Below are 27,623 nucleotides of genomic sequence, written 5' to 3' on the forward strand. Positions count from 1 at the left end.
GCGCCACAAATGGGCAATAACTTGCTTCGTGGCCAGAAAAAAGAAAGAGATTATCTTCCTAGAGTCAGGGGGAATATTATTTATATGTTTATTTAAAAGTGCCTCCCAAGAGTTTTTGCGGATGTTGTGGCCTGTGACTGAGTATATTAATGAGTAGACTCGAATTCATAGCCTCTTAGCCCAAGAACAGGACCACCAAATATGGAGCATATCTCCCGAGGTTAAACATCCACGGAAACAGTTGGGAGATCGCCCTGGTATAGCATGGGATACTCGATCTGGGGTTAGGTACCAGCGGAGCAAAACTTTAAATTAGGTTTCTAACATTACTATATTTCTGGTGGTACTGTTAGTAGACTCCCATATCTGAATCCAATCTTCCTCAGAGAGTGTTTCGCCGAGGTCCTTTTCCCAGCACATTACATATGGTAATTGTGTACGAAAAGAGGAATGCACCAAATCCGAGTAAATCTGCGAAATGAGGCCTCTTACGTGCGGGTATTTATAACAGTATCTCTCAAATGGAGCTAGGGTCAGTGGAGAGCTTGTGTTCTTAAAGGGGTTGTCCCGCGCCGAAACGTTTTTTTTTAAATTCAATAGGCCCCCTGTTCGGCGCGAGACAAACCCAATGCATGTGTTAAAAAAAAAAACGTTTAGTACTTACCCGAATCCCCGCGCTGCGGCGACTTCTTCCTTACCTTAGTAAGATGGCCGCCGGGATCTTCACCCACGATGCACCGCGGGTCTTCTCCCATGGTGCACCGTGGGCTCTGTGCGGTCCATTGCCGATTCCACCCTCCTGATTGGCTGGAATCGGCACACGTGACGGGGCGGAGCTACGAGGACCAGCTCTCCGGCACGAGTGGCCCCATTCACCAGGGAGAAGACTGGACTGCGCAAGCGCGTCTAATCGGGCGATTAGACGCTGAAATTAGACGGCACCATCGAGACGAGGACGCTAGCAACGGAGCAGGTAAGTGAATAACTTCTGTATGGCTCATAATTAATGCACGATGTATGTTACAAAGTGCATTAATATGGCCATACAGAAGTGCTGAACCCCACTTGCTTTCGCGGGACAACCCCTTTAAGGAGAGAGGATATAAAATGTTTTAGCTGCAGATATGGGAAGATTTCTGAGGGCAGTAAGTTAAATCTTTCCCGTAGGATAGGAAAGGGGATGGATCCGTCTGTTGAAAGCAAATGGTATAGTTTAATGAGGCCTAATTTCGTCCAATTCACAAACGACTGGGGTGATTCCATTCCTGGCAGTAACATAGGGTTATGCAAAAGTGGTATAAGAGGCAAATGGGGAGATAGCAGCTTCCCTGAGTACTTTATAGAGTCCCAGATATGGAGGGAGTGGTTAATAATGGGATTACTGATTGGAGGCCTATGTGTGGGTGGTATCCATAAAATGGAGTCAGTCGTAAAGGGGTTTTATTTCAGTTGTACTTTAAAGAGGAGCTGTCAGGACTTTTGACGTGTCTGTTTTAATAGTAGTGGTAATCTCCATAAAATATCAGTGCTGTAGCATCTTTACTTAGAACTCGGTGTTGTTACAGTCCTCAGTTATTCTTCCAGGAAATATATGAATTGACGAACTTCAATTTAAAATTCAGCCAGTGCCCTCAATAAGGGCTAAAGGAAACTTCTCAGCTTCTTCAATTGTGGCCCAAATAGATGGTTCACTCTAATGATTGGGCATTAATCTGGGCATGAATACGGGGAAGGGGGAGAACCTTAGGAATGTTGCAATTACAGACTCATGTAATTATAACGTTTCTAGAATTTTTCTTTTTATTAAATTGCATAACACTGTGATATGTTGTGGCCAAACCATCAATATAATGGAATGACTGAAACTAGTTTTCATTACCCCATTGTCTATTATATTAACACATGCCAACACTTAAGAGAAAGTAATAAATAAGTATGTCAAGCTTTGTAAGGATACAGCAAATGTTACCTTGACGTTTAATGCGTTCTGATAACTACAATGCTGTGAATTGAGTTATCACGATGCGCGAACCATGTAAACGATTGTAACGTATGTATCTCTGGGGTTTCCTTGGTTTACAATCTGCATGTTAAGAATGCTAAAATTGATTTGCAATGCTTAAATAGGAGATCACAATAGCAAGATGTCATCAATAATGACTGATAATTAGAGATGAGCGAACACGTTCGGCTCCGCCCCTTTTTCGCCCGAACACCGAACTTTGCGAACACTTCAGTGTTCGGGCGAAAAAGTTCGGGGGCCGCCGTGGCAGCGCGGGGGGGTGCGGCGGGGAGTGGGGGGGAGAGGGAGAGAGAGAGGGCTCCCCCCTGTTCCCCGCTACTGCCGCCCGCGCCGCCGCGCATCTCCCCGCCCCCCGGCGGCACCCGGACACTTACGCGCGAACACTGCAGTGTTCGGCAAAGCCGGTGTCCGGGTGCGGATGTGTCCGTAACGGACACGTTCGCTCATCCCTACTGATAATCCATAACTTGCTTTAAATAGTTACATGCATTTAAATCAGAGGCAGACATTTTACTAGCCACAGTTACGGGAATCTTACTATTCATAGTTCGCCATAAGGATTTTATAGTATTTCCAATACCAAACAATATGTGCAACACATAGTGCAGGAAATAAATTAATCCTTCTGAATTGTAAAAGCACAGACTTCTGAAAGCCAGAACTTGGAAAGAATCAATAATTATGTTTCTGGAAAATAATTTCGCAATGGATTCCTTCAACCTAAGATGTCCAAAAACCTTATATTATTGTGCCTGATGGGGCAGTCCTTTGTGGCTCAAATTGGGATACGGTTAGTTCAAGTTGCAATTGTGTCATCTAATAGCTATTGTTTACCCTATAATAAGCTGAAACCAGAGCTACCTGCAGAATACTGTGGATTGAGGTGATACGCACTTGTGGGGGTGTCAGCAGCTGACGCCCCTCCATTATTAGTGATAATTGAGGGGTTACTATATAACTGCACTTTTCCCATGCAGAACTGCTATTGGCACATCCTCAAAACACAAGCAAAAAGTTATGCAACAACAAATTTCACTGTACCTTTTTAAATTACATCAATTTGACCTCCTTCCTTTTCTTGAATACTTTTGAAAAATGCGTTTCACTCTGATGACACTCACATGTTAAAAATGCAACAACACGTATATAAGAGGCACATACACTTAAGGTGAAATCGAACAAGTGGCCAAATTCCCTATTTTTGACTTAAAAGTAGGACAGGTTTGTACTCTCCCTCTCCATAAAGTGCATACATTCATTCTTTCATTCAAGTCTATCGAGAAGGACAGCAGAGACTTGGCCCCTCCTTCTTGGACAATGGTGGGGTCCCTTAGGTTAGATCTCCACCTAGCTTATTTTTATAAACTGTCTACTATTGCACCTTGTCACCACCGGAAGCTAGGGGTTTAACCGGGCTTGCATGGAGGAACGCCCCTGTCATGCCACATAGCTCCCGATTTGCTGTGGACTGTAGATAGAGTTCCCTGCTTCCCCACATGCCGCAGATGTGCCTCGTGTCCCGGCTCCATAGATTAGGTTCCCCGCTTCCCCACATGCCGCAGGTGTGCCTCGCGGGACGGCTCTGGCGCTCACACTTTCCACGGCGTGTCTGCCCCCTGTTCCCATCAATGCTCCACTGCTGTCCGCTCCCCGCTGTCACTCTCCACGGCTCCCTCACATGAGTTGGGCCTTGTATCCTGGCTCTGCCGATCACACTTCCCCAGACGCTGCTGTCCAGCGGCGTCTCCCACCTCCCAACCGAGCGAGTGACATCACCGCTAGCTCATTCGGTCTCGTGCAACTTGTTTAGATGGACAAATGCATTGTTGGCTCATTCATACGAGAATCGCTCAGTCTTTCACATTTGCTGTTTTAACCAAACAATAAGCAAATGAGCCAACGATGGTTTTATGCCCACATACAATGAATGATAAACTAAAAGCAAATGATTCCTATTTGTCGTTTGGTTGTAGGCCTGCGTTTAGACTGAACGATTATTGTTCACTTGCTAATTTGAACAATTTTTTCGAATGATAATTGTTCTGCCTAAAAGCACGCTTCGATGTATTACAGGTAGAAAATCTCAAACACTTCATATAGCTATTAGCTGAACACTTGTTTGGCCCACAGCTATTCCTCTTGACCCCCCAATACATATGCACTCTCAGCCCAGCATGCATTTGTTCTCAATAGGAAGGGGGAAAATAGCCGTCGCCAGACACCTCTATTAGCAGCTTCTCTCCCTTGAGAACAAAGAATTAGGCATGCTGAAATCCAACTGGCCAATCCTTTTTTTCCATTGACATCTGCCCATGAAGGAGAGTTGGGATATCCTGTTAAACAATACATAGTCGGCCATTGAATTCGATGATGTTGAATTTGATGGGTTCTGCCAACATTTCTTCAATGTATATGGTAACCTTAAAAGGGGTTGTCTGGTTGTAAACTATTGATGGCCTATTCTCAAGATAATTCATCAATAGTACATTGACTGGGGTCCGCTGCCTGGGGCCCCTGCTGATCAGTTGTTCGCTGGGCCAGTACAATCGTGTACTGAACCGAATTCTGCAGGAAGCAGACAGCTCAGTTCTTAGTATAGTGGTATTCCCATGGAACTATTGAAATGAATAAGAATTTTGCCTGCAATACCAAGCCTGGCCACTACACTAAGAACAGAGCTGTCTGCTTTTTGCAGAAATCAGCTCAGTGCACAAGCATGTTGGCCTGGCAAACAGTTGATGGGCAGGGGTCCCAGGCAGTGGACTCCCACTTATGCATTATTCATGACTTATCCTCAGGATAGATCATCAATAGTTTACAACTAGACAACCCCTTTAAATGTCCTTATTTAGGTCTGCAAAACTTTATTTTAGCACCCATCATCTTCACTAGAAGGTCTGTTAGGCATGTGTAGACAAGATTAGACACACTTCATTTATGTCCTGGCTGGACAATATTCTTCTTGTCTTTGTATTTATTTAACCTGACCCCACTGATAAGAGAACCCATATCTGCATCAATGTGCCAGAGATTTGTTAGAAAAATTGCCTGTTCCCATAATAACCTTCTCATCATAGTGATGTAATGGCACAGTTCGAGATAGCAATGCTTTGAAACTTCCTACTAGATTCGGTTGGACAGCTAAAAAAATAGTCAGTTTCCATTATTCTGTAATAGGCCATTGCCACCCAAAATGCGTATACATTATGTAATCAGCACCTCATATGGATGTACAGGCCAGCGTTAATATGACCATAGGCATTAGAAAGCTGAAAGTTGTCTAGGTGGCATTTGTTGTCCCCTGATACATGCAGGTACAGATTGAACAACCAGACATCACCAGGAAGAAAAAGAGGAATGAATGGAAAATCCAGCACAGCTGATCGTCTAATCTCCAATGGGATCCGTCAGCAGACCCCAATGTTTTGGGAAAAATCTACTGATGTGAAACAAGTGGACTGCAGGTATGAGCAAAACTATTAAAGGGAGGGTGTCATCAGAAAACAACTTTTTTCATGCATCAAGTTTTTGTTTTGTTTCACAAATTTTTAAAGAATTGTAAAACGGGTTGCCTGAGTTAAGTAAAGCCTTCTCACCGGGTCCCCATGCTGTAAAATAACAAATCAGCCAATACTCACCTCTCTCTGCTCCACGCTCGTCCCATCATTGGCTCCAGTTTCCTCTGTGTTTGTTTACAGGTTTGTTTACAACTGTCTACTGCAGCCAATGACAGCACTCAGCGATCATTGCCGAGCGCTGTCATTGGCTGCAGCGGTTGTTTGTAGACTGCTCAGGCTGACTGCGGCCTGTAAAGAGGAGCTGACCAGGGAAACCTGAGCCAGCAGCAGGGGAAGAGCGGGGAGAGAAGAGTATCAGCTAATTTGTTATTTTACAGGCTTGGGGTGTGAGGGTTTTACTTCAAGGGGTTGTCCCGCGCCGAAACGGGTTTTTTTTTCTTCAAACCCCCCCCCCCCCCCCCCCCCCGTTCGGCGCGAGACAACCCCGATGCAGGGACCTAAAGAAAGCTTACCGGAGCGCTTACCTGAATCCCCGCGCTCCGGTGACTTCTATACTTACCGGTGAAGATGGCCGCCGGGATCCTCTTCCTCTGTGGACCGCAGCTCTTCTGTGCGGTCCATTGCCGATTCCAGCCTCCTGATTGGCTGGAATCGGCACGTGACGGGGCGGAGCTACACGGAGCCGGCATCCTGCACGAGAGGCTCCATTGAAGAAAGCAGAAGACCCGGACTGCGCAAGCGCGGCTAATTTGGCCATCAGAGGCCGAAAATTAGTCCGAAACCATGGAGACGAGGACGCCAGCAACGGAGCAGGTAAGTATAAAACTTTTTATAACTTCTGTATGGCTCATAATTAATGCACAATGTATATTACAAAGTGCATTAATATGGCCATACAGAAGTGTATAGACCCACTTGCTGCCGCGGGACAACCCCTTTAACTCAGACAACCCCTTTAATGATTTTTTAAATGATTTTTTAATTTTCGATGTCATGATCTATACATATTTTTTTTAAATCCTAATATCTTGCACTTTTTACATTGACCACTAAAGGTCCATTTACACACACAGATGATGGCTCAAAATTCGTAAGAAACCGAAAGTTTTGAGCGATCATTTTGCATTAGCTACTAATGAGCTAACCAGCCCATTAGAAGATAACCAGCTTAATTTGCGTGTATTTAGAGAACAGCAGGTGGTCTGTTCTCTACATACATCGCTATTGTTCTCCAGCGGGTCAGCTGCTGAAAGAATGTTATCAGCGCTGCCTGCGGAGAACTCAGCGTTTGGTCCCGCTTATCAGGGACGACATATTTTAAGCTGAGCTGAGCTCAGCGTTGGACAAAAAGTGCACGGTAAGTGCACAATGGGCACACATTCACATGCAACGATTATCGCTGAAAGGATGGCTTTTAAGCACATTTTGAGCGATAATTGTTGTGCATAAAAGGGCCTTTAGCCTAATAATAGTCTGACACTTCCTGTTCTGTAGAGGACACTTTTCATCTCATTATCATCACAGGCAAAGTTACAATGACAGATAACACCTATACACAGATAACACAGGATCTACCATTCACAAGAAGTGATGGTCACAGCTCACCTCCTGCCCTCTGAACAATGACTTCTACATAAGGCACATGCTCAAAACAATTTCCTATAGAAGTCAATGCTTCAGATAATCTTTACTGCATGATGCATCAATTCCCTTATGACGCTGCTGTAAATCATCTCTCTAAATGCTGTTAATTGCAGATCAAGCAAGATAGCTGCCCTATAGTCATAGACAACAGAATAAAAAAAATCTACAATCCGAAAACAAAAGCAGATTAGGAAAATTGAATATTCTTCACTATTTAAATTTAATTAGGAAAAAATGTTTCATTTTGTTTTGGTTTATATAGGTCCAAAGGCAAGCGTGATTAATTTCACATCAGACTACCCTGGATAGAAATGCGGAAACTCTACACAGCAAATGACCATTTAAGTATCATTTGTCCTTATCTACATTTCAAAAATGTCTTGGCTAAACTATTAGAAGTTTTATCAAGAGCATAACCTTCACATTCTTCAAAGAGAAACCAAAGCTTCCTGCAACACCCAATAATGAACAGTGTGCACTGACACCAGGACTCAGCATAACATGCATTGGGTATAGGGGATTAATACAGCATAAATCAAGCAACATAAAGATTTTTATACAGTGGGTAAGTAGTAAATCACTAAACCCTGCAGAATGCAGAAATATTTCTGTAGCAATCATAGCTCTGGAGCCAATATAAGTCATTCGGCTCTGTCAGATGGAATGCGAGATTGAAATTCATAAACATTTACAGCAGGTTAATAGGGAGCAGAGAGAGGTTCCTTTCAGTGCCGCCAGAAACCTTCATTATGCTCAAAAACCTCTACAGGACTCAATCAATACCGGTTACATTAACTTTGGATTCTTAGTATATTGCAGATATATGCATCCGTTACTGGTCATCGGGCAGTCAAGCAAAGAAAGGCTACATGCAGCCGATTGAATAATGTCTTCCGTAATATGGCATCAGGGATGCTTTTACATGAAATGGGGCCCTGGGCAACTAGCAACGTACCCCATATTTTGCTTACTATTAGGCCACCTTCACACTTGGCATATTTGCGGCAGGCATTCCATAGCGGAAAACCCGCAGCAAATATGCCGCAAAGCTGCATTGGCCTGATCTGCACCTAAGGCTGGGCTGACACGGCCATATGCAGAATCCGCTGCGGAATTCCAGCTGTGAGCCCGATTGTGACCCTGCGTACGGCCACGTAACTTACTGCGCATGACCGCGTACTCATGCAGGCGGTCATGTGCAGTACACCTTTTTTGTACTTATATTTCCCACGCCGTTGCTTAGCGATGACGCGAATACCCACAGCCCATATGCAATGTAAATGCGTATGGGCTGCGGGTATATCCATTACCATAGAGAACAATGGGCTCCATGTTGCGCATATCCGCTGTAAAATAAAACATGCCGCATTACACAATTCTAACACGTTAATGTGAGCGGTACTGTACAATTCAATGCATTTCATTGAACCGTGTATTACCGTAAATCAAAAGCTCGCGGAATTTCTAAACTGGTCGTGTGAGACTGGCCTAAATGGTGCGAATTTTGCAATAATTTTTGTAGCAGACCAGCTACGGATTTTAGCCATTTTATTTCAAGGGTTGTAATCCGCAACAAATATCCGCAGCATAAATAAGCATGTTGCAGATTTAGAATCCTCAGGGTTTTTCAAAAACATTGCAGATACGTTGCAGAAATTTCGTGCTCCGTGTAAGGGTGACTACCCACGACAGTTTTTTTTTTCTGCAGGGGTCTATGGAACTTGTAATGTTAAAATCGTGATCGCGAAATCGCGATTTTAACATTACAAGTCCCATAGACCCCTGCAGAAAAAAAAAAACGCTGCGAATTTCGCAGTGAAAAAAAACTGTAGTGGGTAGTCACCCTAAAATAAATTTTTTGAAATCTCCACCACATGGCTTGTAGTGTAAATGCCGTGGGATTTTTTTCTGGCAGAATCGCTATGGAAATTGAACAGCATTTACAGCACAAGCCATGTGGAAGGGATTTAAAAAATCTCCTTCACACGGAGCAGAAAATTGTTGCAACGAATCCACAGATTCTAAATCCACAGCATGTTATTCATGCTGCAGAATCATGCTGTGGAATTCAACCCTAAAAGGGTTAAATCCAGCAGCAGATCTACAATTAAAACCGCGGCCAAATCCGCACCATTTAGGCCAAATCCACACCATGATTATATTTCTAAAGCTCACTAATTAGCTCACAGTATAATGAGACTGAGAGACGGAATGAATAGAAAAGAGTCTAGTAATGAGGAGAAACTTTACCGACTGTGTTATATAAGCAATTCAGCGAGACAACTCTTTATTCTCAGACCACCCCTCCCCCATTGTCCTGCCATTGCAGCAAAGACTCTATCCTCCCCTCAAATCAAGGAAAGGTTTGTACAATTATACATGTATTTGCCAACATTTTGGAAATTCCTGTTGTACAGAATTGAACATTTCTTTACAGTTCCTCAATGACAACCATACTTCCAGTCCAATCATCCAGTCCTCATCCGACCCATTACCAGGCATTATGCTGGTTTTGCCATGTGCCTTTATACAGGTTGTAGCTTCATATTACCTTGTGCTGATTATAAAAATAAGAACTCATTAAATTTTGATCCTTGTAAGGGTACTTAGGAATAGGGCTCTTATGGCAAGAACATTGACATTACACCCAGAGTAGTAAGGAAAGATATAAACCCTCTAGGGTTTTCATAGGGGGTGCCGGGGGGAAGGGGGGGGGGGATTTTTCAGTCCAATAGTCTGCATTTTCTCCTCCAACTTAAGCTTGTTGAATAACAAAAGATTGCCGGCCTCAACACTAGGACAAGTCATTCATAGCGCTGCCCTTTTGTTGTCCCCGGATTCCTCACTAGCCAATATAGCCGCTTCTATATACACATAGGTAGGAATGACTCTGCACTGTGCACCCAACATGCAAATGCACCATACAGTATACTATATGGGTTACTCTGGAAATAGGAAAAGACAGATTGCAATGTAGGGATGAGCGAACGTACTCGGTAAGGGCGATTTCGCAATCGAGCACCGCGATTTTCGAGTACTTCACTACTCGGGTGAAAAGTACTCGGGGTCACCGGGGGGCAGGGGGAGGCGCAGCGGAGCGGGGGTAGCAGCGGGGAACAGGGGGGAGCCCTCTCTCTCCCCCCCCCCACTCCCCTCTGCAACCCCCCGCTCACCCCCGGCGCACCTGAGTACTTTTCACCCGAGTAGTGAAGTACTCGAAAATCGCGGTGCTCGATTGCGAAATCGCCCTTACCGAGTACGTTCGCTCATCCCTAATTGCAATGTAGGGATGCAAATCTTTTAATATTTGTTATACATACATTGATACATATGGTACTGTGCAAACGTTTTAGGCAGGTGTGGAAAAAAGCTGCAAAGTAAGAAAGCTTCTGAAAATAGAAGTGTTAATAGTTTATTTTTGGCAATTAACAAAATGCTAAACAAGTGAACAAAAGAGAAATCTAAAGCAAAATCAATATTTGGTGTGACCGCCTTTTGCTTTCATGTACATTTTTTTGCCTTCTAGGTACACAAAGTATAAATATGTAGGATTATAGTCAGGTGTATGAACAATGAATTATACCAAACAAGTGATACTGATCATCATTTTCACATGTAGGTTGAAATACAGTCACTACCTGAAACAGAAACAGATGTGTAGGAGGCTTTGACATAGAAACAAGGCCAAGCGACTCAACTATGCATGAAAACGTAGGAAATGGGGTGCAGAAAGAGGCAGCAGGTGCCCCGGACCAATAACTAAAAAACTGAAATATCTGGCTGTAACAGAAGGCAGTTTGTTCACAAAAGGGCTGGAGAGCGGTGCAATAATGAGTGTCTGCAGGCAGCAGTGAAGGGTGGTGGAAGTTCATCACAAACTTATGGCTGTATTTCAGCAAATGGTGTTGGAGATTTGGTAAAGATTAATGGTGTCCTTAATGCTGAGAAATACAGGCAGATACTTATTTGTCATGTAATACCACCAGGGAGACATCTGATCGGCTCCACATTTATTCTGCAGAGGAACTATAAACCCAAACATACAGCCAATGTCATTAAAGGGGTTTTATCATTAGAAAACAAAAATTCTATACTTACCTATTCCTTCCCCGTCAGTCTGCTTACTACAACTTCTCCCGGCTACTGCAGTCCCCTGAGTCACCTCACCGCAAGCCGGACAATTCTTCTTCTTCCTGTGACGAAGCATACATTACCGGCATTTCCCTTCCCGCAGGGCAATGTATGCTACATAACTAGTGACGTAGCGTTCATAGCCTAGCAGGGAGTAACAAACTATTGCCGAAACTGCGCATCTGCACTGTCTCTCTGCGACAGTATATGAACTCTCGCAGAGAGACAGCGTGCAAGCGTAGTCTTGGCAGTAGATCGGCATTCCTTTCTAGGCATTGAACGTTGCATCACTAGTGACATAACCTACACTGACCTGCCGGAAGAACAATGCCGAGAATGGATGCATCATAACAAGAAGAAGAGCATCCGGCTGGCTGGAGGTGACCCGAGGGACTGGAGAAGATGCTTGAAGAAGGCTGTCTGGCGAGGAATAGGTAAGTATTGATTTTTTTTTTTTAAATGACAAAACCCCTTTAAAAATCATCTTCAGTATAAAGAAGAACAAGGAGTCCTGGAAGTGATGATACGGCTCCACAAAGCCCTGATCTCAATATCATAGTGTCTGTCTGGGATTAAATGAAGAGACAGACGGATTTGAGCAAGCCAACATCCATAGAAGATCTGTGCCTAGTTCTCCAATATGTTGGAACAACCTCCTTGCTGAGTTCCTTCAAAAGCTATGTGCAAGTGTACCTAGAAGAATTGATGCTACTTTAAAAGGTAAAAGGCAGTCACACCAAGTTTTGGTTTGATTTTGATTTCTCTTTTGTTCAGTCACTTTGTATTTTATTCTTAACATAAACTATTAACATTTCTATTTTTTTGATCAGAAGACTGAGCTGCAGTACCCGATACTACGGTACTACATGTACAGATCTGCAACTGTAAAACTGTTAGCATTATAAATAATGATCATGATATAAACATTTTGACCACAGAGTGATGTATCTCTAAATAATGACTCACTGAGAAATCAATCTAAAAGTTGGATCTTTACTCACAGGGATATTCTGTTTGTTGGGAGCCAAAAAATAAATTCTTGCTATTGCCCATATCGGTGATTAATTCTTCCCACATCCCATTTACATGCTTACTAATAAGAGTGGCGCAGGGGTTGGCATTGCTTCCTTGCAGCACAGGGTTTCTGGATTAAAGGCGACCATAAACAACATCTGCATGGAGTTTGTATGTTCTCTCTATGTTTGCATGGGTTTCCTCCCATATTGTAAGACGGCACTACTGTGTGTCTGAGCAGGGAATGTAGATGCAGAGAAATGTGACAATAGAAATAGCATCCTGAATGTAGCACTTGTATTGCCCATGTAGGGAATTCTCGTCCTCATTACCTTTTACATGGTGCACATTCGCTGCAGGATTTAGGTGGGAATTACAGTGAGTGTATTCATCAATTGTTTATTTGTTTAGCATTTGGAAGCCCATCAATTTGCCATATTCCCAGGATTTTGCACATATCAGCAGAATGAATGGTTTACGGTATACCAGCAAGCACCACAGCCCTTTGTACTACTGATAATAGGGGTCAGATCTCCACTGATGGCACATTGATGGAATATTTAAATGGTAATTCCAGGAAGACTCTTATCACTTATCCATAGGTTAGGTGATAAAAGTCTGATCAGTAAGGTCTCACCGCAGGGTCCCACTGACCCCTTCCTCCTAACTGGGGGCTTGCTGCATCCCCCTGCAGTGAGAAGGAGACCAAATGGGGAAGCATGCGCTGTGCCGCTTCATTCATCTTTTTAACGGGGCTGTAATTGGCATAGGTTTCAGTCTGGTACATGCAGGTACTGCCAGACAACAACAAATGTATTAGGAGGCTTGCACCTCGTAAGACATTTGTTGCACTCGTTTGCACTAGCACTATGTATTCCATTTTCCTGCTCCAGTATGGGAGCATAAAAGCAGAACCCAGTGGACAAACATCAGCCATAGTTGATAACCAAATGGTACTCAACAGACCCCATTGACTATAATGGGGTCTACTTAGTTTCTGGCCAGGTTTCCAGTACTTTAGAGAACCAAATAACGCGACATGCTGTGCTATTTCAGTCTGTTTTTTAATGTAATTCAATGCGATGGAGACTCTTGATTGGAACCTCTAACACTGACGTGAATAGGCTCTAACACTCGCACAAACTTTACACTGTTGGGGATTCTGTTTTCTTGCTCCTTTCAGGAAGCAGGAAGGGAGAATCCCCGCCTCTGGATGGAACTGGACAGTGCCGGATGGACCCCATTGACTATAATGGGGTCCACCCGCTTTCTGCCCAGCTAACAGACTTTTGGAGCACTTTTCCGGTACTTTGAGCTGGATCGATGACTGAACCTCCGGCGGAAGGTTCCGATGCAGATGTGAAACCGGCCTAAACATGTTCCACTGAGATTACTTTCTTGTTGACAATAAATATTTAGAGAATACCACTAATAATAATAAGAAACATACAGCGAGTACAATGCACAATAAAGCCACAGCAGACGTGCATTTCCGGACCTCCCTTAGATTTCCATTCTAATCTTCCAGTGATGTTTTATTAGACAGCTGACAGTCAGCACACATAGAAGATTCACTGGGGTGTGAAAAGCTAAAGCAAGCACATTGAACAATGCAAACATTAGTGGATGGGGGAGAGAGACTCGCTAAAGAATTCCCACAGGGACAAAGTGGGAGTAGGGGTTATGAGGGATAATTAACCATTCAAATTTCATTATAATTACTTTTGCTTGGAGAGGACTCTAACTTGTCCAATCACATGTATGTATACCGGTAATAAGAAGTTGTAAATATAGATCATGTTCCCACCACGTCTGCCATGGATCTTCGGACCAGGGAATCTGCTGTACCCCTGTATTTTGCAGAATTTGGAGGATCACTGTTCATGGTGCTGCAAAACCTAGTTTTGGTGACTCGATTTTTCCAAGGGTCTTCCTTAGGGCTTCTTCACATGGGCGTATGTGCAATTGCGCACTCTTCAGCTCCATGCTTTTGCGCTATGAACACGGTTTCTTTACATTTACTGTACTTTTTTGCGCACATGAGTCATGTTCACATGGGCATCGGACACCCCACCATCCTGATTTAAAAGTTTATTTAGCCTATTGATGTCCAGATGTGTTCTTTTCACCACAGCTTTGCGCAGTATTTCGCACATCCTCTTTTGTAGTGTATGTGCATTTGCCCCCTCCCCCCACCAGATTTCTATGGGGCCCCTTGGTGCGCAAATGCACACAAAATAGACCATATTCTACTTTTTACGCTCAAGAGAAATGAACACACAAAAAACAGAAATGTGAGTGAACCCATTGAAATCAATGGGTTCTATTGTCTGTGTTTTGCGCATGCAACTTTAGGAAGTTGAAGGAGCCTTTATAACTGGTTTCCATTACGCCTCATTCACAAAAGTGTTTTGTGCTTTCTTTTGGGTGATTTTTCAATCTGTAGTTGTGTATGTGAGGGGCGGGGGAGGGGGGGGGGTGAAAGCACAAAAAATAAAGTTGCTACCAGTGATTGAACCGTGAGATACGGATTGTTTTCAGTGCACCCTGATATACTCACCTCTCCCTACTCCCGCTGTGTCTCACACCGGTGCTCAGTTGCCTGCTTCAGTCTCTGTTTAGAGCTGCAATCCAGCCTGGTTTACGGGAAGTCACAGGGGCTACAGCCAATACCAGATCACTGAGCTCTACTATTGGCTGCCCCTGTGACATCCCGTAAACCAGGCAGGACTACAGCTCTAAAAACACAGACTGGGGGATCGAGCACCGGCAAGGAGGATTAGCAGGAGTGGGGAAAATCGAGTATATCACTATTTCTTATGTTATTGCATAGGAAGGGTGTTGTACCGATTTATTACAACTCAGACATCCCCTTTAAAGGGGTATTCCGGTGATTCAAAGTGAAAGTTTGTAAAATCATGTTATAATTTGTTTTACAAAGCTGCAGAGATATTGCTGCTTTCGCACCTGCTTCAGGCCTCAGTTCAGGTCTTCCATCTCTCTGCTCCCTTTTTGATGAGAAACTGAAATATAATAGAAAAAAAACGATCCATTTTTTCCCCATTGATTTCAATGGGGTTTCAAAATGGAAAACCTTCCATTTGTTTCTATTCTGTCAGTTTTTCATCTTTTTGTACAGAAAAATAACACTGCACTATTTTGGTGTCTGAAAAACCAGAAACCTGACATGGAAGTAAATGGATCAATTTTTTCCAGTTTCTCTCCTACCAAAACGGAGCAGAGAGACGGAAACCCTGAACTGAGCCCTAACCCAGGTGTGACAGCAGCCTTGTTAGTTCGCCATTGGTATCCACTGTTTTAATGGTCAGTCATGCTCAGTGCCTTCAAATTCTGTATTAAAGGGGTTGTCCCGTGGCAGCAAGTGGGGTTATACACTTCTGTATGGCCATATTAATGCATTAATTATGAGCCATACAGAAGTTATTCACTTACCTGTTCCGTTGCTAGCGTCCTCGTCTCCATGGTGCCGTCTAATTTCAGCGTCTAATCGCCCGATTAGACGCGCTTGCGCAGTCCGGTCTTCTGCCTGGTGAATGGGGCCGCTCGTGCCGGAGAGCTGGTCCTCGTAGCTCCGCCCCGTCACGTGTGCCGATTCCAGCCAATCAGGAGGCTGGAATCGGCAATGGACCGCACAGAGCCCACGGTGCACCATGGGAGAAGACCCACGGTGCATCGTGGGTGAAGATCCCAGCGGCCATCTTGCTAAAGTAAGGAAGAAGTCGCCGCAGCGCGGGGATTCGGGTAAGTACTAAACGGTTTTTTTTTTTTAACACATGCATTGGGTTTGTCTCGCGCCGAACGGGGGGCCTATTGAAAAAAAAAAAAACCCGTTTCGGCGCGGGACAACCCCTTTAACGACACCATTTGTACAGTTGGCAATGTGCACTCATTAGTAACTGGCAATGGGGCATTGTGGGAGATGAAGTTTAGTTTGATGATTTAGATGGACGTTTGGAATAATCGCAATAAGTTAAAATGTTAGGAAAATGTTTAAAGTTTTGCTCAGTCTTCGGAATATTCCTTCAAGCGAATATATACAGATGTAGCAAAGTTTTACTTGACTGTAATACCATCATGTGCAAGTTATCTTAAGCCATTGAAAAGTTATTTTATCTTAACACAACAGATCTACTGAAAGGCTATTGAGAGGGTAAACATACTGTGGTACAGAAAATTATCTCAACCCATTAAGGTAAACTTTGCTACATCTGTGGGAGTGACAGATAAAAGTAGCAACCAACAGCCAGGGTCATGACAATAATTCATACAATGAGGATATTACAATTCTTTTCATGCCCATTTCTTACAAGGTTTGAAAAAAAACACACAAAAGGTTGGAATACCTATCAAGTTATATCATCATCATAGATACAGCACTTCCTGGGAAACTTACCAGAGATGACAACCAATGTATGCCATTGCAGCCCCAACAGTTTTTTCACCCAGCTGACTTTTGAATGGCAAATCTGCCTAGTTATGCAGTGACATACTCATGCAATACTACATAACTGGAAGATTATCTTCAGAAGTGTGAGGAAGCTGTGTGACAATATCAGTGGGAGCTTTAAGGTGGCCATATTGGTTGCCACATGACCCTTCCACAAAGAGATATAACCAAAAGATAACTAAATCAAATTTTTAACAAACTATCAGATGCTGACAACTCAAGGAACTACATTTTAATGTTGGCAACTTTTCTAGCTATTGTGCAACTCTGAGCCGCAGCAAGATGATGAGACTTGTAGTCCTTAGGAATGTACATTAGTGACAAAATATACTTTTTATGGTCCTGTCTGACAGCCCCCATTCATTGCATACTGTGGAGTCATTTTGCTCTGTATGTTACTGCTTTTTCCAGTCTTCCTGGAAGAGCATGAAGACAACTTAATATTTCATATATTATTCAGCAGTTTAATCATTTACTCCACAGTTTCAAAGTCCACTAACTTAGGCAGCTGTTCAAAGGCAAAGGCAACAAACAATAGAGGAACCAGTTTTGAAACACTAAGACACCGAGCAAAAAGTGCTGTAAATCAGTAATCTGTGTCCTTTCCCTATACACTGGACACAATGCAGGCGCTCAGCACAGCAGCCGGTCACTAGAATGTATTTAGAATCTCTAGTCATATAAAGTGCAATTTTACAGACAATCTAACCAAGATTCAGCCATGAAAACTTTATTCTGTATTCTTGACCATCATTCTGACCTATAGTCTGCAGCTCAAAAAAATGATCAGTCAAAGGAATTGTCCACTATAGATATTGATGTGATCTATTAGGACCCACTTTTATCAGCCAAAGCAGATCCTCACCATCACATATTAGATGATCACTCATTCACATGAACTGTAAAGGCACTGGTGACTTTCCACAGTTACAACAGTTGGTCGCTAGGAGTTCCATCAGCCAGACCCCTGACTTGTATGTAAATGCTGCAAATTCTCAAAACTGAATATAAGTACATTCCTCCAAGTTTCTCTCTTTTGACCGAAGTCCCTCTTTGCTCCTTAAATGTCCCACTTTTTGGCCTGTGTAATACATTCCTATTAATAAACTTACTATAGCTCTTGTTCTTTATCTGCATGTTAGACCCACATTACATATTATTTCATGATTTGGTACAATTTGAATCCTAAAACATTTAATATATGGATAACGTTTGTGCTAATATGTAAATTAGAAACTAAACATACATATAAAAGAGGGAAAGGTTGATCCTTCACAAAATAAACCACACAGCTGTCCCTCTTTGGTTGTCTAAAAAGTTGGGAGGTATGAATAATGTGTGCGAGATAAAATAATGATCAAAGGGGGCATAGAATTTAGATTTCTCTTCAATAATCCCTAACACTACAGTCATGGCTGATAACAGAAAACAACAGCTTGCATTCAACAGCAATCAAATGCAAATATGCAAACTTTAGAATTATTGTCCCCTTAAGTAATTCTTTTAGCTAATATGTAGAATCCCAAAGCTGCCAGTGACCTCTTGGATCATGACCCAAATATCATCCAGAAGAAATCCCCATCACTCTTATTAGGTACAAAATGATGAGAGGTAGCAGAAAATCAGCAGAATGTTTATACAGTTCTCTCCTACCAGGGATCTCCAAAACAGAGAAGACAATATTGCACTCACAGATACAATGTTGCACTTATATGTTGCACTTCTACAATGTTACAATGATATACTGAACAAGATAGAATGCTGCACACATAGATACACCGTTACATTAGTATGCTGAACAAGATACAATCTTGCACTCACAGTCTCTTGTCTTCAGGTTGTAGCTGCCGATGCATGGCCAATGAGAAGCCGAATAAACTCCCTTGTTCTCCTTGCTTCAGAATGACATTGTCAGTATCCAGGTTAAAAGCATTGATCCCAGTGCCAAGCAGAACCCCTGAGCAGAGCAGGTAGAGCCATGCCATCCTCCCCTGAGCCGCCATGTGTGTGCCCAGTATCCTGTGGTATTTCTCACCCTCTCACTTGTTACTCCTGCCCCCCTCCCTGTGCCCTTTCCCCGTCCCACTCTGCAGCTCAATGCTGTCGTTGTTCTCCGGAGAGATGGGCTTTTATATGAGCCGGCAGTCCCCGCCCGTCTTGTCTGCAGCCTGGGGGTAAGGTCTCTTCTTCTGCAGGGCTCTCCTGCCCTGCCCTCCTCTCCCAGTTTCCGGGCTCTACAGCAGGTGCTTTGACTGTGAGCAGTGACTGATAATACTATGTACAGTACAACCCTAGGGAGGGGCTGGCACAATGCACAGACACTGCCAGGGAATCTGGGCACAGAGCCAGGCGGTGCTACCTCACTAGTCATGCCCATGTGCTCCAGGTAGAGCAGCAGGGTTGGGCACTTACTGGGCCTTATGTTTGAAAACCTCAGATGTAAAAGGATCAAAGCTGAGCAGCCGGTAGTAATGATCACATAATTTATATATATGCTATACCTCATGTATATTGTGTATACTAAATAGGCAGAAGTTTTAAAGGGGACCTGCTAGTAAATAAAGCTTTAAAGGGAACTTGTCACCATGAACATATTGTCAAAGTGCTGCCATCATGTTATAGAGCAGGAGGAGCTGAGCAGATTGATACATAGTTTTATGGGGAAAAATTCAGTATAACTTGTAGTTTATTAATTTCTATCTCTTTCTTGGTTTAGAGGTCCAGTAGGCGGTTCTATCAGTGACTGAAATCCATCTGTGGATGACAGAAATAGCTGTCAATCACTGAAAAGACCGCCAACTGGATCTCTAAGCTCAAAATGAGCAGAGATTTAAAAGGGTTGTCCAGAATTAGAAAAATATGGCTGCATTCTTCCAATCACAGCACCACCCTTGTCTGTCGATTGTGTGTGATGTTGCAGCTCAGTTCTATTTAAGTGAATTGGAGCGGTACTGGTGCATCTTGTCTCCACCAGCAGAATGGGTGGAGACAAATTGCACGCCAACAACTTGGGATTGGCGGGGCACCAGAATGGGTGGAGGCAAACTGCACATCCCAAACTTCTGATTGGCTGGCCCGTAGCACCCGCAACCCTTACCGCTGGGGGGGAGGGGGTGGGAAGCACTGCCGGATGGTTGACGACCACAGTGTCCCGAGCGGAGGAGCAACAGCAGCTGCTTTCAGTCCTTGGCAGAGCCGCCCAGCACAGCGCCACAGCAGGAGTACAAGAATTGCTGGCACTCCGGTCTTCAGTATAGCCGAACAGCACAGCGCTGGAGCGGAGTGTCAGCTGTCAGTCTGGTCCTCACCAGAGCCTCCAACGGTTAGTGCGGTCCTCTGCATAGCCAGCCAGCCACAGAGCCGGAGCGGAAAACAGCTGTGAGCCTGGCCCTCGGCATAGCCAGCCAGCAGAAGCGCCGGAGTGGCTTGCAGTTGTTTGTCAGTCCACTCCTCCAGTCGGGCCCTCGGCATAGCTGGCCAGCACAAGCAAGCGCTGGAGCGCCTTGGAGCTTGCGGGATTTGACAACATGCTGTGTGCAGGGAGCAGCAGCCAATCCATTGTTGGGGGCATCACCTGCCCCTTCCCTGTCACTGAGCCAGGCCAACCCATTTCTCCACCCCTAGTTGCAGTGCAGACAAGATGCAACAGTACCAATGGGAGCTGAGCTGCAATACCAGAGACAACCCATGGACAAGGGTGGCACTGTGTTTGGAAGAAAGCAGCCATGTTTTTCTAACCCTGGACAACCCCTTTAAATGCAGTTTTCCCTAATGTAAAATTGCTTCAAAACCACTCTGTCCTTCCTGGTTGTTGCTGACCAGGACCTGTGACTGCTGAAACCAATCACTGGCACAGCAGTCACCTTCTATAGTTGGTGATTGGCTGCAGCAGTCCAAAACTACATAAAAGTAATTTACTCATAGTGGCGCCAGACCACCACTTTAGCATCTGACCAGTGATGTCATCAGGTCAGAAGGCCTAGTGACGTCCCATAAACATGTCAAATGGGCTTCTAATGTAGACATCCCAATAAAGGTTTATGGAACATCACTGATAATGTCCCTGTCCGGCCTCCTATTAGTTGCAGCGGTCACGTGGTAAAACAACCCAAGTGACTGCTCCAGGGCAAGTAAAGAAGGCACCAGAGGACCGGGAGTTGCAGTGTGATAGAGCATGACCTACTTTTTTCCGCGCACAAAAAACTTCCGGCATTGGCAGTAATGAGCTCCATTCTTTGCGCATTGTGCTCATATATTTTATGTGTGCAAAAACGTGTGCAAATACGGTTGTCTGAAGAAGCCCTTACTGAGCAAACACTAAATCACTGGCTTACAATGGGCCAGACTCTTCCAACAGCTTTGCAGAAAATACATCATTGCAGACAACAAAATAAAAGTGAACAAAACCTTTTCAGAAGATGCAAATTAGAATTCAACCATTGAAGCAACCAAAACCTCCAAGAACATATGTGACTTTCTCCAGCTTACACGTATTGAAACCTCCAGTGGCATAGGATGCAAACCTAAAGGCATTGTGGCCAATCTGAAAAGAGAAAGAGTGATGTTATTGGAAAAGCTGCTATTTGATGAAGACATTCAGTAAGTGAAAGAGCAGGCTCTGCCATTATAGTAGAGCTAGATACTGCATTCATGCATTAGGCTCTGTTCACACTTGTGTAGTAAGCTGGCCATTAGGGCTTCTGGTATTTTGACAGCAAGAACAGTGCAGTGTGGAGCGATATTCTTGCTGTCAAACATACTAGAATTGTGATGGATGGCAGATATCAGGCATGAATTTACAAGAGATGCAGAGGTGGTGGAGTGTAGCTAAGGGACAGGGGTGTAGCTAAAGGTCCATGGACCGTGGTGCAAAAGGTCAGCCTGGCTCATTGCTTGTCATGCAAATTCTTTTTGCAGCCACAGTTCTTCTACAGAGTTTTAGTCTATGTTCACTTGGGTTACATACACATCAGATTTTTCCAATATGGAATTCAATAAAGATATGTATCTGAAATCCACACGGTTGCCTCATAGTTTTGAGGTAGACTTTCATTGCTTTGAGTTTCGAAACCACGTATGGATTTAGCCTGGTCAATGGACAAAATCCATGTGTGGACTTTCCGATGTGGAATCCAGTTTAAGGCCTCATGTCCACGGGGAAAATCAGGCCTGCCGCGGATTCACCACGCAGAATCCGCAGCGGGTCCCTCCTTTCCCCAGGGACATGAGGCCTGAAAATAAGAATAAACTCACCTGTCCTGGACGCTGTGGGTCTCCCCTCCATAGCGGCCGGATCTTCTTTCTTCGGCTCGGCGGATGTGCTCGGCCGCCGGCAGCGTGCCGCGCGCAAGCGCCGGGCTCATCCGCCGGCCCGAAGAAAGAAGATCCGGCCGCAACGGAGGGGAGACCCGCAGTGTCCAGGACAGGTGAGTTTTAATTCCGGTGCGGGTGTTCCGCGGATCCGGACGGCTTCCATAGGCTGCAATAGAAGCCTGCGGGAGCCGTCCCCGCAGGAGACCCGCACTAAAATGGAGCAGGTCACGTTTTTTTTTCCTGCACGCGGATCCGCGCCTGAACGGAAAGATGACATCCTCAGGTATTTAACTACCTGCGGGTGTCCAATGTATCCCTATGGGGCGCGGATCCGCGTTCGGGAAAAGCGCTGCGGATTTTAAATCAGAATTGTCCCGTGGACATGAGGCCTAAAAAGTGACACAGTGTCCACTAAAACTAATGGGTGACATCAGATGCGGATTTTGGTGTAGATTTCACATCAAATTCACAGCAAAACATGCAGTGTGAACATACCCTTAAAATATCAAACACTCAGGTCTCAATTCATATCACCCCCTACCACCACCTCCCAAAAAAAGTTTATACACATTAGAGACAGCAAAATACAACTTTTATGAGATTACAGGTTCAGATATAGCAGCTCATTTTTAGTATGCCTTTAAATAAAGCAGTCACCAAATAACAACCACATACCAGCTCTACACTGATAGTGACTGCAGTCCACGTACTGCATATCCAGTAATAGCGATTACAGTCCATTTACCTCCAGTGATCATAAGGGATGCAGTCTATAATTGGTGTCACTTGCTTTTCCTTTTGTTCTCCATCTGGGTCCAGATCATCATGATTTCCATTTTTTTGAGCATACACTGTAGAATCTGTATCCTTCTTGCTTACTTTTATATATTGTTCCAAGGTTAGGAGAAGTTGAAAATCCATTACAAATTAACATAGTATCTTGGCTGCTGTATTGTCTGATGATTTACTCTACCAAATGATTATATGCAATATCATTTGTTAAAAGCTTCATGTCAAAGCTTACCAGAAGTACCGATCTAGTGCTATTTTTTAACACCGTTTCTGTCAGGAGAAAACTCCAGCCAATTGCATCTTTGAGGAATTCATAATTACATCTGTAGTAGCAAAAAACATTGCAGCTCAACACTCATGTGCGTTTAACATCCGAATAAAATTGCACAACTGTTATATTTACTAACCACATATAAAAGTGAAAGGTTCCTGGTGCATATTTTGATCAAAACGTATAGGCCCATCTGTCATTCTTAGGTGACACTTACTTTAGATGGGCACTTAACTCCAAACAGACTCATCTCTCTTTAGGCCTTAGGGCTTCTTCAGACGTATGTGCTTTTGGATTGTTTTGTGAAAATCACGTCTGTAAAACGTTACAAAACATAATCAATGATTTCAATAGTTTCGTTTTCATAGTTGTGTTTTTCGCACAATATATTACTACTTTCTATTTTTTTTTGCCTGCGTGTTCAGCAGAAGCAAGACCCAGGCTACATATTTTAATTAAAAGCCCTTGGAATAGATGGGGAAGATAGGAAGCACAACAGATATGGAGGCAGCAACTGTTCCACAAATGCAAAAACAAATGTAGTCTGCACTCTGCGGGTCCTTCTCGCTGAGCTGTGGCGCTCCAGCAGTCTTCTGTGTAGTCCTCAGTGCTTAAAGAGCATTTTCTTCTTGGTAACGGGGCTTCAATACCCCGCCTCCAGCAGGAGATTGCTGCGATTGGTTCAGGAATACCCCCTTGGCGAATCAGAGCCGGCGCTCGATGAACCAATCACAGCCATTCAATGACGTAATTCAATGAATGGCTGTGATTGGTTTATCAAGCGCCATCTCTGATTGGCTATGGGGGGTTCTAAACTAATCACAGCAATCTCTTGCTGGAGGCGGGGTATTCAAGCCCTGTCACTAGGAAGAGAATGCTCGCTCAGTGCTGAGGACTACACGGAAGACTGCCGGAGCGCCCCAGCTCAGTGCAAGGGACCTGAACGGTGCCTACTAGGTAAATATTAAGACACCCACCAGAAATAAGACACTGTGCCTCTTTTGGGGTGAAAATATTATAAGACAGTGTCTTATTTTTGGGGAAACACTATTTCTAGCAAATTCTCCATAATGCTTGGTTCGGCTGAATTTTTATGTATTTAAAATGGGGACAGTGAAGAAAAACAGTCAGACAGCCCTGGTGGCAGCTTATCTTCCAGAGGAACAAAAGGATCAGGCATTGAAATTCAACATGTCCAATCCCTCTTTCCCCTGATATCATCTGTCGGGGGACCGCTATACTGTTGTCTAATTTGTATGGGTGTCTTTGTATGGTTCCTGCTCTCAGCTACATTTCTTAAAATCCCAGAAAACCCCTTTAACTTAGGGGTTTTCTTTAGTCGCAAGGAATCTATTCCCAAAGTTAGCATAATGTACAGTGACAAAAACGAAAAGGAAATAGGACATTGCAGAGATTTCCTTCATAGTAAAACAAATCCTTGAAGTCATTTTACAACATCCTTAAACTTTCTCCATAAGTCACTGAGTTTGATTTAAAGTCTTTATTCATCTGCAGGATATATTTGTATGCTCCTGCTGTAGGGCCAGCCCATCCGATAATCACTTGGCATTAGTCACATCCTGTATAACGTTAATCTCACATACGCTACACACTTCCCTGACTGCTCACATTATGTAACTATATAGTTCACTTTCTCCACAATATGGACTGAGTGTCTTTGATCTATGAGCGCATATGTGTTAGGGCTTCTATAAGCAGAGAATGGGTACGTTCTCATTTCCTGCTCTATTTTTCTGCGTGTTTGTACACCAAGGGCTCCACAGAAGTCAATGGGAGGTGTACAAATGCGCACTCAATATGTGCGCAAATGCGCAATATGCTGCGCAATTCTGTGAGAGACAGAATACATCTGGACCTTATTTGACTAAATAGCCTTTTAAATCATGGCTTGCTCCTGCGAGCCCAATACTTGTATGGTCCCTGGGTACCAGGGTCTAGGGCAGTTGTTCAGTTTATCACTTCCTAAAATTAGCCCTGACTTTCATTACTACCGTGTTTCCCTGAAAATAAGACCCTGTCTTATATTAATTTTTGCCCCAAAAGAGGCACTAGGTTTTATTTTTGGGGAATGTCTTATTTTACCTAGCAGGTGCGAATCGGGTCCCTTCCGCTGCTGCTCTCTAACTCCGTAGCTCCGCCGCGCTTCTTACGCTCCTCGGCCTCCAACAGAAGATCACTTCCTAATTTCAGCATTCATAAATCCTGGTCCAGGAATTGATGGCTCTGATTGGTTTAGCAAGTGCTGCTCAGCCAATCAATGCAGCGCTCGCTGAACCAACACGATGGCTGTTATTGGTTCTTCGACCAGTGCTCAGCCAATTAATGTAGTGGTCAACAAACCAATTGCAGCAGCCGTGTTGATTCAGCGAGTGCTGCATTAATTGAGTAGCGCTCGCTGAACCATTTAGAGCCATCGCTTCCTGGAGGCGGGATTTATGAATGCCGCAATCGGAAAGTGATAGTCTGTGGGTGGGCGAGGAGAGCAAGAAGCACGGCGGAGCTATGGAAAGCAGCAGGAGGGACCAGAACCGGTGCCTGCTTGGTAGTGTATTCCTTTTTTTATATAGTCTAGTTAGGACTTATTTTCAGGGTAGGGCTTATATGTCAAGCCACCACCAAAAATTTAAAAAAATCAGGATAGGGCTTATTTTCAGGGAAGCACGGTGGTTCACATGAGCCACTTGCATACAAACTAGAGACATGTACTAAGTATGTACAAGTATACATGATTGGTGGAACACAATGGATAGTAAATACGTGCATTTTTATTATTTACAGTAGCAACAAAGTTGCTGCTGTGTATAGAATGTTACGAGTCTGTGTGCTTAAAAGAGCTTTACTGTGTGGTGTGATTCTCCAGATAGCAGGTCTACTCCAAGCCCGGCCCTCATCACACAGGCGATTGCTGTACTCATGACCTCCTACTGTGAAAGGGACAGTGTGAGCCTGTTGGAGAGTAGACACGTATCTGACCAGAAATGACCATTTTTAGAGGCTTCTGTACTGCGTGCACATACATAAATAATTCAATTCCGGAGCCGGTAAACAAGCGTCACCGCTATCAGGTTGTTATACTCCTCATCCAGTCTCACATGCATGCAATCTATATAACAGTATACGGTAACTCGGACAGCTTAGCCTTCAAGAAGGCCTTGAGAAAATCAGGTGCCGAATACTTAAAGCCACAGGAAATAAATAGTTAACAGAATTGTATTTGCTCTCGGGCTCATACAGTGGAGGTGTGTGCTAGATCTTTATGGCAGTGCATGAGGACCATATAGCTCTGGAGTTGTGCAGCCTCCTTCTGCTGTAGAGGTTCAATGCCTCTACCATGTGCATGAGTCTTAGGGCTTATTCAAACGGACTTACATACGCTCCATATTAGGACAGACTCACATCGGCATACGTGCAAGACGCATGCTTTTGCGTGAATTTTTGCGCATATTACTACACTTTTTGCACTTGCAGGGCCTTTTCACATTGGCATGGGACATACCTGCGCTCAGATTTAGGCCTCATTTCCACGGCTGAAATAAAATTTTAAATCCGGAGCGGATCACCCGCAGCGTGATCCGTGCCCCATAGGGATGCGTTAGACACCCGCAGGTAATTAAATACCTGCGGATGTCATTTTCCCCTGAGGTGCGGATTGCGTATGGGGGAAAACACTCGCAGCATGCTCCATTTTAGTGCGGGTCTCCCGCAGGCTTCTATTGAAGCCTATGGAAGCCGCCCGGATCCGCGGTACACCTGCAGCTGAATTCCTGCTCTCCAGCGCGGGAGAGCAGGAGTTGAAAAAAGAATAGAGTGCACAGCGAATGCGCGCGGCATGTTGCCGGCGTGCCGAGCACATCCGCCGGGCCAAAGAAAGAAGATCCAGCCGCGATGGAGGGGAGATCCGCAGCATCCGGACAGGTAAGTAATTCTTCTTTTAGGCCTCATGTCCATGGGAAAGGAGGGACCCGCTGCGGGATTCTGCATGAAGAATCCGCGGTGGGCCTGATTTTTCCCGTGGACATGAGGCCTTAGGGTTTCAGCAAACAAGTGTGTTTTGCAATATATTCGCTCCTGTGCAATGTTTTGGTGCAGAGAACAAGTATACTTCACGGGGGTACGTATTTGCGCAGGCACCGCTCGTTTACACGGGAAAAGGGGGGGGATCACCTAATAATGTGCCGATAATTATGGGCATGCACAGTGTTTTGCGCATACCCCCATCTTAAGATGTGCCTGTTTGCACACCTCTCAAGGACCTCTATGGGGCTATTTGGTGTGCAAATACGCACAAAACAGAGCAGGTCGCAAATATGCCAAAAAATGTGAGAATTAACCTATTAAAATCAATAGGTTCCATTTTCTGCATTTTTGTGGGCGGGATTTTCCTATGCGCAAAAACACTTTTGTCTGTCGAAGCCCTTAGCCCTTAGA

General features: G+C 44.1%; 1 protein-coding gene across 2 annotated transcripts in view; it reads right to left on the reverse strand.

Moving 5' to 3' along the window:
• ITGA6 (integrin subunit alpha 6) overlaps positions 1-19,039 on the reverse strand; it is a 96,440-nt gene extending 77,401 nt beyond the window's left edge. The window contains exon 1 of one of the 2 annotated variants that reach the window (XM_066575850.1): positions 18,620-19,039. In XM_066575850.1, the coding sequence (XP_066431947.1) occupies positions 18,620-18,801 (182 nt within the window). In that variant the 5' untranslated portion in view covers positions 18,802-19,039. The remainder of the gene's footprint in view (positions 1-18,619) is intronic. The other variant, XM_066575849.1, reaches the window with a different exon arrangement.
• Between the last annotated feature and the right edge of the window lie 8,584 nt (positions 19,040-27,623).

The sequence above is a fragment of the Eleutherodactylus coqui genome, chromosome 8, assembly GCF_035609145.1.
Source record: "Eleutherodactylus coqui strain aEleCoq1 chromosome 8, aEleCoq1.hap1, whole genome shotgun sequence".
In the NCBI taxonomy this organism is placed as follows: Eukaryota; Metazoa; Chordata; class Amphibia; order Anura; family Eleutherodactylidae; genus Eleutherodactylus; species Eleutherodactylus coqui.